At 36.9% G+C, this 9,980-nt stretch overlaps 1 protein-coding gene across 1 annotated transcript; it reads left to right on the top strand.

Moving 5' to 3' along the window:
• The first annotated feature begins 993 nt into the window (after positions 1–993).
• Positions 994–6,256, top strand: LOC113302331 (probable methyltransferase PMT13). Its single transcript, XM_026551240.1, has 7 exons — positions 994–1,625; positions 2,491–2,694; positions 3,165–3,375; positions 3,627–3,888; positions 4,675–5,046; positions 5,261–5,338; positions 5,845–6,256. The coding sequence occupies exons 1-7, from the start codon at positions 1,203–1,205 to the stop codon at positions 6,056–6,058; spliced, it is 1,764 nt and encodes a 587-aa protein (XP_026407025.1). The 5' UTR covers positions 994–1,202; the 3' UTR covers positions 6,059–6,256.
• Positions 6,257–9,980: the final 3,724 nt, after the last annotated feature.

Here is a 9,980-nt window from a genome sequence, read left to right as displayed (position 1 = left end):
TCAGGCGGAAGTATAACAAACGCCCCAGTTCAGGCGCACTTTTAATGACCGTCCCAGTTCAGGCGCGCTTTTAATGACCGTCTCATTCAGGCGCATTTTTAATGTCCGCCTCATTCAGGCGCACTTTTAATGACCGTCTGATATCAGGCGCATTTTTAATGTGCGCCTGATTCAGGCGCCCTTTTAATGTCCGTCTAATTCAGGCGCACTTTTAATGATCGCCTGATTTCAGGCGCACTTTCAATGACCGCCTGATTCAGGCGCACTTTTAATGACCGCCTGATTAGTGAATTTACATAAATATTAGCCACTAATCTTCTTCTAATAACGTATTAGCCCACTAATCTTCTTCTAATAACGTATTAGCCCACTAAACAAGTGAATATACCAACGTCCCATTGGGGCGTACATTAAAGCAACGTCCCATTGGGACGTAAAATATACCAACGTCCCATTGGGGCGTACAATATAACTACGTCTGTGTTGGGGCGTATGTATTACATGCGTTTGGTTAGGCGGAGTTTATAGATGCGCCTGATTCATACGTTAATTATACTTCCGTCTGATTTCATACGGTCACTAAAATCTCGTCTGCTTTCATACGCTATTAATACTTCCGTCCCACTATATTTCGTTTAGTCTGGGTTAACGACCACATTTGGTCTCAAACCCTAATTTTGGCGATCAAATTTGGGTTTGGTCCCTTCCGTTGCGGCATATTTTGAGACCAAATTTGAGTTTAGTCCCCAAATTTGGCCGTGACTGTGGTTGCTCTAACAACAGGGGTTAACAACTCTCTTTACACAAAAGGTAGAGCCATCTAACGGGAAGTAGTGAGTGTCTTCCAATGGAAGAGGGGGCAAGAGGGGGAATAAGATCCCAAATTCCCAATCTACCGTGTTGGGGGAAGACCCACACAATAGTAAACCATGGGTTAAAGGGTATATACCCGATAAATTATTCGGGCCTATGTGATAAACCACCACGAATCTCCAGCTTTCAGATACGCGGATTCAAGATTGTTTTCTCTTTTCTCCACTTCACTTCACACAGGAGTGTCTGTGTGCTTTGTTACTCAAATTGATTTCCGAAACCCATCTCTTTCTCCACCGACAAATCATTTTCTTTTGGTAGACTTCACTTCCGATTAATCTCTTTATAGTCAATGTGGATCTAATCAAGATCTCAGTTTGAAGCCAGAAATGGCACAAATAAATCTCCCATTCTCAAAAAGAAACCCTAGACAATGGAAATTACTTGATCTAATAACATTTGCATTATTTGCAGCAGTATTTGTATTCTTTGTTCTTGTTTTTACATCACTTGGTGATTCGCTTGCTGCTTCAGGTCGTGAAACACTTGTACTCTCATCAACATCTGATCCTAAACAAAGACATAAATTATTAAATTTAGTTGAATCAGGTAAACATTCAATCGAATCATGTCCATATGAAGCTGTTGATCATATGCCATGTGAAGATCCCAGAAGGAATAGTAAACTTAGTCATGAAATGAATTTTTACCGTGAAAGACATTGTCCATTGCCTGAAGAATCTCCTTTGTGTTTGATTCCTCCTCCTAAGGGTTACAAGATTTCTGTTCGTTGGCCTGATAGCTTACAAAAGGTATTATATTTTTTACTACTTCAATTTTAGGTTATGGTATTAGTGTGCAATTGTCTGGATCTAGCAATAGAGGCAGAACATAGATTCCATTGTGTCCTTTGTATGGGAATTTTGTTAGCTTGAACAGCAATGCTGTATCTCATGTCATATAGACTGGATTCTTCCTAGAGCTAGAAGGCTTGAGGTCAAACCAGTGTACAAAATCTTAAAATGCTTTACAGAGAATGTAAAGTTTTGTTAAACAATTTTGTAGGAGGGGTGATTAAATCTTTGAATTTAGTTTTACTCGTTGGGGAATTGTTGTGGATTTTCTGTTGCTGCTAATGTGTGGCCAACTATGGGTAAGTTAAATGGACAATTTAAAACCTGGTGGGTAGGCTAAAGTTTGATTGTATTATAAACTTTTTTGAAGTGGTCTTCAAGCGAACTTGTGCACTCGCTTCAAGTGGTAGGCTAGAGAAGCTGTATGTTGAGATTAACTTTGTCCGAAATCCTGACAATTTAGGAACTCAGATATATGGGTTAGATCAACCTTAAATAAAAATATGTGATGAGGAGCTTGATTTTTTCGTCTTGGGGTGTTCTACGTCCCATCCCTTTCATAAAAGGTTTGGCAGTAGACCTAATTTAGTCTCTATGCTCCTCCATCTGTTGAACCCAATTCCTCAGTTCAGCTTAAAAGCTATATGTTTCAAACTACATGTTTTGACCGTACAGGTTTTTAATGAAAAACTTGATATCGATTTCTGAATGGGAATCTTGGAATATATCTATCAGCGTGAAATGACTATTTTTTTTTTAATGTCTTCTCCATTGTGAATACCGATTATGTATTTCCAGTATTTAAACATAGTCTTGCTTGCAGATATGGCACAACAATGTACCTTTCAATAAAATTGCAGACAGGAAGGGTCACCAAGGCTGGATGAAGGAAGACGGTCAATATTTTATTTTCCCAGGTGGTGGTACAATGTTCCCAGATGGAGCCATATCATATATTGAAAGACTTGGACAGTACATTCCTATAAGCGGAGGAGTGCTGAGGACAGCTTTGGATATGGGATGTGGGGTAGGAAATTTCTTTCTGCGGAGCTTCTCTCTTTTCAGGTTTTGAATAATAATAGTAAAGGATTCAGCAGCAAACCCATCGCTCTCTTTATTTTCAATTCAATACATGTATATGCAAGGATTCACCTTTACTCTCTTCATTTTTCTTTTGTGAGTTTGACATATAGATTGTTACATAGATTAACTGTATCACGAAGGTGTGAGAAAATACATTAACTGTTTATCAACCACTAATAACACCCACACATGAGCAGTCGATAAATTAATATGAAGCAGAAACTCAAACGTAAGATCTCACTAGCCTGGGTATAAAAGGCCACACAAGAACTTTTCTAACAACCATCTATATAGGCAGATTTTCACCTATAAATTAGTATGGGATAATTGTGGGAAGATCATACTGCACAAGGCTAAGTATACTTAATCATTTTTTGAAGATGCAAATATTCATTAAATTTGAATTCCATGCAGGTAGCCAGTTTTGGAGCCTGCCTACTGAAGGAAGACATTTTAACCCTCTCATTTGCTCCAAGAGATTCACATAAGGCTCAGATACAGTTTGCTCTGGAGAGGGGAATACCTGCTATCGTTGCCATGCTTGGTACCCGGAGGTTGCCACTTCCTGCATACTCCCTTGATCTAGTGCACTGTTCACGATGTTTGATCCCTTATACTGCGTACAGTGAGTTTTCTTTCTTTTCTTTCCTACTGGTACATAGTCCACAGACTACAAGAATAAGAGAACTTCCAAGGTAAAGAATATGATTGATATTATTAATGACCATTTAGAACCACGAAGAAAGAAAATAACAATTTCTGGGAGCCTGATACCCTAGTCTTTAAGTTGAGATTTCAGAGGGGTCGATGCTCTTTTCTGCTAATTTGACATCCATGTATGTTTGATTTCTGATCACGGCGTTCTTACAATTGTAGATGCAACATACTTCGTTGAAGTTGACCGATTACTTCGGCCTGGGGGATACTTTGTTGTTTCGGGGCCCCCGGTACAGTGGGCGAAATTAGATAAGGAATGGGCTGATCTCCAGGCAGTAGCTAGAGCTTTGTGCTATGAATTGATTGTTGTGGATGGAAACACTGTAATCTGGAAAAAACCTTCAGCGGACTCATGCTTTCCCAATGAAAATGAGTTTGGTCTTGAACTGTGCAGTGAATCAGACAACCCAAATCATGCATGGTAAGCTTCTTCTGATTTGTTTCTTAATTGGGCCTAGACTATGTGTTCAGATGAATATAATATTACCTCACAGTTACAACTTATTTTAAACCAAAATCACAACGAAACAAAGAAATACTTTATGAAGTTTTATTAGCTTCGGTGTTCGCAAAAATGTCTCCAGCCTTACCCACGCTAAAACAGACAGCCATCCTCACCACCACCACCATTACGGTTACCCCGTTGATTGGTTGAACTTTGACTTATATTTTTCAGGAGTAAGAATAAATAATTGATTATAATGTTTTTAGCTTGCACTCAAACAACTTATCAACATGTGGAGTATTTGTTTTCTTTAAAATCATTTTCTTAGCTGTTTGCATCATAATAAGATGGAATTGCATGCTAATTTTTTTGGACTTGAGAAGAATTCTCGCACTACTATGTCTTTACCTAACTGCCCCTTGGGGTGGTGTTGATTCACTGTTCTACCTTTGGTACTTAAGCAAAAATTTCTGGATTACTGAGTTTTACTAGGCATGTGAAGCTACAAATGTTTCATGCGTTGACCAAGAATGCAAGTCCATTAAGCATGGCTGGTTGATTGCAGATCATTGTAATGCAAACTTTTGTGAAGAATGTGTAATTTGCTTTATCAAGAATCAAGAGTTTTATCATGAAATCTCAACATTATAGCGACTTCCACTTTGGCTAGATTAACTGAAATGCAAGATTTCTTTACTATGTGGCAAGTTCAAGCCTCATACAAAACTTAGAACTGCATCATTAAAGTGGACTTTTGTGTAGGTACCACAAATTGAAGAACTGTATCAGTAAAATACCTTCTTCTGCTGGAGAATATTCTGTCGGTACTATTCCAAACTGGCCAGAGCGTCTGTCGAAACCACCTTCAAGGGCAGCACTTTTGAAAAATGGGATTAATGTGTTTGAAGCTGATACTCGCCGTTGGCAAAGAAGGGTTTCATATTACAAGTCTCTCAACTTGAAGCTAGGGACTCCTGCTGTACGAAACGTCATGGACATGAATGCATTTTTTGGAGGATTTGCAGCTTCTCTCTCATCAGATCCTGTCTGGGTGATGAACGTTGTTCCTGCTAGAAAGTCATCAACACTGGGTGTGATTTATGACAGAGGGCTCATTGGAGTCTACCATGATTGGTAAGTGTTGTTTCTGGTGTCTCGATCCATAAATGTCATCAGTTTTGGGGTTTTTAGATGAATATTTGAAAGTAGGATAATTGTAAATTAATATGCTCAATTCTTCATGTTTATGACAGTAAGTACAAGTAGCTTCAGAACTCCTTATGTAGTTAACAATAGCAAGTTGGCCTTTTGTTAAGTAACACTGTGTTTATGATTATTTGATGAATAGGTGTGAGCCTTTCTCTACCTACCCTCGGACTTACGACTTCCTACATGTTTCCAGCATTGACTCACTGATCAAGAACAGGTATTTAATCGTTTTAATTGTTTCAGCAATTCGACAATTCTGTTGTATGTTGCTTTGTTCGTTTGCTTTAGTATTTAACTCGAACTAGTGTTACATGCGGTTGCACACCCAACTGCAACCTGACACCTGATATGCATAGATCTGCCTGGTACTTTGTAGTCTATAATTAGCTAAATATAATTGCCGAATGGCCATATTATGTGAATTCCCATATTTTTTTCACCATAGTTCTAAATTTCTAATGCCCCACAAAGTCCTTGCCTTAAATGGTCAGTGCCTTTTCGTTGTATAACATTACTTGATCTTCTTAGGCGTTGGTACAGTTACAATCCTATTAGTTGGCTTTGGGTTTCTTCCCTGATCCCCGCCTTTGATATTTCTGGTTGTGATACCTGATACACTAGATGGAATTTTAAACATGCTCAAATGAGTAATGTTTATTCCGCCAAAGTTGCAAATAGTGTAACTGTTTCGGTTGAGATTTAATGAATGTAACTCTATTGCAGATGTAATCTGGTAGATCTGATGGTAGAGATGGATAGGATTTTGCGTCCAGAGGGAACGGTGGTAATTCGAGATTCAGCTGAAGTGATAGATAGAGTGAGTCGTATCGCGGGTGCCATTAAGTGGACATCTGTTGTACATGACAGTGAGCCTGACTCCAGGAGTAGCGAGAAGATTCTTGTAGCTACCAAGAAACTGTGGAGGCTCTCCTCATAATTCCCACTAATTAATTCTTTGTATTTCATTAATTAGCTTTTTCTTTTCTTTTCTCTATTTATTTTTCTCCATGTAAGGTTGTAACATTCATATACTTCCCGCTGAAGAAATCAAGGCATTATAGTTTATTATCAGTCCAGAAAGGGGAAAAAAAGGTTAATTTTTTGTTATCGATCTCTCTAAATGACTAATTTGTTAGTTACGGCACGGGCGTAATTTTTATTTAGTTATGCATTTTCTAACATATGCGTATTAAATATAATATGTATTAATATCAAGTTTACCCTTCTTATCGTTGTAAAAGTAAAGGGAAACTCGATAGATATTTTTATTCTTCACTTCACAAATCCTTTCTAGCATTTTCCGCCTTGACATCCTCCCATACCATGTCTCACCTTTTTCGAGTTGTATTCTCAAGCCAGCAATGAATCATATCGAAATTATTTTTTACATATTTTGTCCCAAAAATAAATAAATATTTGATATGTTTTTTAGTTTAAAAAGATATCTTATCGATTTTTTGAAATAATATTATCTTTCTGCATCTTCCTTATTTTAGTGAACGATGTTAGGATCTTCAGTGAAAATAGGAACCTACTATGGGCGCGACAAAATAGCACCGATGATGTCCCTATTTGGCCACCTTGGGATAAGAGGTGTGCGGTTTTAATCTTAAAGGCCTCAGTGCTACGTAAGGAGATGCCCAAACTTATTAAGCTCCACATGTACATTTCTTCCATGTGATACTATCCCTAGCTATACTTAAGTGGTTTATCGCGCCACATACTCCAACAATCTCCAACTTGGCGATATTAAACCACTTCACCAGTCCAATCAGACTTCACCACATGATTACCATATGTATATCCTACTCATCGATCATGATTATTATCACTATGCGCCCTATAATCCTACTCCACCTCGAGTTAATGAGAAGGCAAGCACAAACTCCATCTTGAGCATTTCCTCGCCCACATATAACCCTGCTACTTGAGAGTTAATGTGTGAGACACTAACTCCACCTTAAGCATCAGTTCAACCTCGAGCATTGCATTGACGATCTAGAACCCTGCTCCACCTGAGTTAATGGGTGAGACACTAACTCGACCTTGAGCACCAGTTCAACTTTGGGCCTTGCCTTCTTCACCTTGAGTCTGATTGCACTTGCGCCCTAAACCGGGTGACATCCACAACCACTTCTACGTTCGGACATTAGCCCCAACCACGGGCTCTGATACCAATTGTTAGGATATTCATGGACCATATACACTACTCAAGGCCCGACCACATAACACCAAACCCCACTTGACCACCTTGGGATAAGAGGTGTGGGGTTTTAACTAAAAATCCTCGGTACTATCTATGTAGATGCCCAAGCTTATTGTATGTTCTTAATATTTCAATGACATAATTAAAAGATAATTCATTCACTTAAGATATTATATTTTAAAATGTTAAGTCATTTCCGATGGTAACCATTTTACTCATATACGATGTAGTTCTAGTTTTTCAAAATTCCCATATATATTATGTACGTAATTTAATTCGGCATGAAGAGTTCACCAAATGGAATATAGGTAATGGCTCGTCCTTCCGTAACATTGTGGTCTTTTCAACATAGTTGGATCCAGAGTTAGTAAAAATCACTGAATTTATGCATTCTTGGGCGAGAGTAATCTAGGGATGGGCTACCTCCCAGAAAACTGTTGATGGATGACCACACCAGTTTTAGTTGAAAATCTCACACTGTCGGATAACCACAGTGACAGTATTGGCGGAGGATCAGGTCCCTACAAATGGTATTAGAGTCGACCACGGGTTACATGTCGAGGGAAAAAAAGTATGCTTGACGGATTGTCTCGGGAAAGGGTCTCATGAGTGAGAAAAAATGCCAAAGTCTAGATTGAACATATTTCGTACCTAGGATGGCTCCAAATTAAGTTGGAATATAGGTAATGGTTTGTCTTTTCCTAGCACCGAGACCTTTTCAGCATAATTGGCGAAAAATTTCTATAGTTAAGCATGCTCGATATTGAGTAATCTCGGGATGGGTGACCTCCTAAGAAGCTGCTGCTAGAAGACCGAAACATTGACCATTGAAAAACCAATAATATCAGATGACCGCAGTTGCTTAGTGAGGGCAATATCAGTAGAGGGTCAGGCCATTACATTCTACGACATTATGCTTCCAAATGTGAGGTTATTCGTTGCATAAAAATAATAAAACCATGATTAGTTAGCAAGTCAAATCATTAAGTAATTAACCTAATAACAATAAGCTCTACTAACAATAAACTCTGCTATCCATCATCATTGAATAAAAATAATGTTAATCATATATCAAGAAATACGCGAGCGATGCGAAATTACTCACTGGGCACTAATACTTGCCACCATCATTATGGTCCACTTATATAATTGTTAGCCAATTTAACTAAGTTTGGTGCTGCTTTTTTTCATTAAAAAGAAAATACTTTGAAAACATATTTATAACAATATTTTTTCATCTTAGTGTTTGGTAAAGATATCATAAAGTATACACTTCCAAAATCTATCAATTTTAAAAGTGGGGGAGAAAGGAGCTTTTAAAAGCTTCAAAAGCAAATGGTATAGTTCACCCAAGTTTCATATTTTGTATTCCTATTCTATCCCATCTATTTTATAACTAACAACAAATATCTTTGAATCTATATATGATCACCAATTTTTATTCGTTATATTTTATTTTTTAAAGACAATTATTTTTTTATTTTCAAACTATATTTTATGTTTTATCGTATCACTGAAATATACTTTTATTTTCAACAACAAATATTAAGAAATTATTGATTTTTAAAAAGTGGTTAAGAAAAATAATACTTTTTAGTAAAAATACTAATTAGTAAATTTAATACCACATGTGTATGTATTCTAATAGTAGAAAATTTACTTATTTTATGCACAATAAAATAGAATAAACAATTTTCAGAGATATGTCTGCTTTTGTCATTTTCTCACTAATTATAGTTGAACCTGATATTTTCAGAGATACGTCTGCTTTTTAAAATAGTTTTAGCTTTAGTTTACAATTTGCAACCATTCAATTTCTTTTTTTTACAAAGCTCAGCACAGTAACGTACATCGACAACCATTCAATTGTTTTTTTTTTTTTTTGCATAGCTCTGCATAATAACATGCATCGAAAAAGCATTTTTGTAAAGCTCACAGCAATACCAAACTAATTCAAAGTATTAGCTAATAAAAATATATTTATTGTCATCATTAGTAGAATAATTTATATATTATCATTTTTAATTTGACATTTAACAAAATATTATCATGGCTGATTGAGGAGAATTAGGGGTGAAGGAAGGAGATATAGAGACAAGAAGAAGAACCATCATATTAGAGAGATTAGTAATACTATTACATAGGTTACAATATACACATATAAAGGGGTAATTGGATGGACCGCACATCCATGGGCCGTGCGGTTCAATAACAAAACTTTATACATTGTGCTTCACATATAGTGCTTTGAATGTATTTCTTCAAATGACGTCATCTCCTTGATGACATGTGCCGAAATCAATCGCCTCATTAAAACTTTGATAAGTAAAACCCAGTGGGTTAAAACATTGGTACAACTCTTCATATGTAGTACTTCACATGTTATCTCGTACTTTACATGTAGTTCATCACATACAATACGATCTTCAAGGACCGACTAGTCTAAGTTAATTGCCTCGTTAAAAATTTGTCAGGGAAACCTAGAGGGATAAAACCTGAACTAAACAAAAGGAGTACAATATTAAGAAAACTTAGAACATAGTTGGACTTGATTATGTTGCCTCATTAAAACCTTGACAAGGAAAAATCCAGTGGGACAAAACCTTGATGAAGGGAAAAGAGTACAACGTGACAGATGCAAGTAAAGGTGATC

Source organism: Papaver somniferum, chromosome 8 (genome assembly GCF_003573695.1).
Source record: "Papaver somniferum cultivar HN1 chromosome 8, ASM357369v1, whole genome shotgun sequence".
Taxonomy (NCBI): domain Eukaryota; kingdom Viridiplantae; phylum Streptophyta; class Magnoliopsida; order Ranunculales; family Papaveraceae; genus Papaver; species Papaver somniferum.
This window is presented reverse-complemented; position numbering and strand designations above follow the sequence as displayed.

Coding starts and splice junctions, on each gene's coding strand:
- LOC113302331 (XM_026551240.1), top strand. CDS start 1,203: ATGGCACAAATAAATCTCCCATTCTCAAAAAGAAACCCTAGACAATGG. Junction 2,695..3,164: donor CTTTGGATATGGGATGTGGG/GTAGGAAATTTC, acceptor AATTCCATGCAG/GTAGCCAGTTTTGGAGCCTG. Junction 3,376..3,626: donor GATCCCTTATACTGCGTACA/GTGAGTTTTCTT, acceptor TTACAATTGTAG/ATGCAACATACTTCGTTGAA.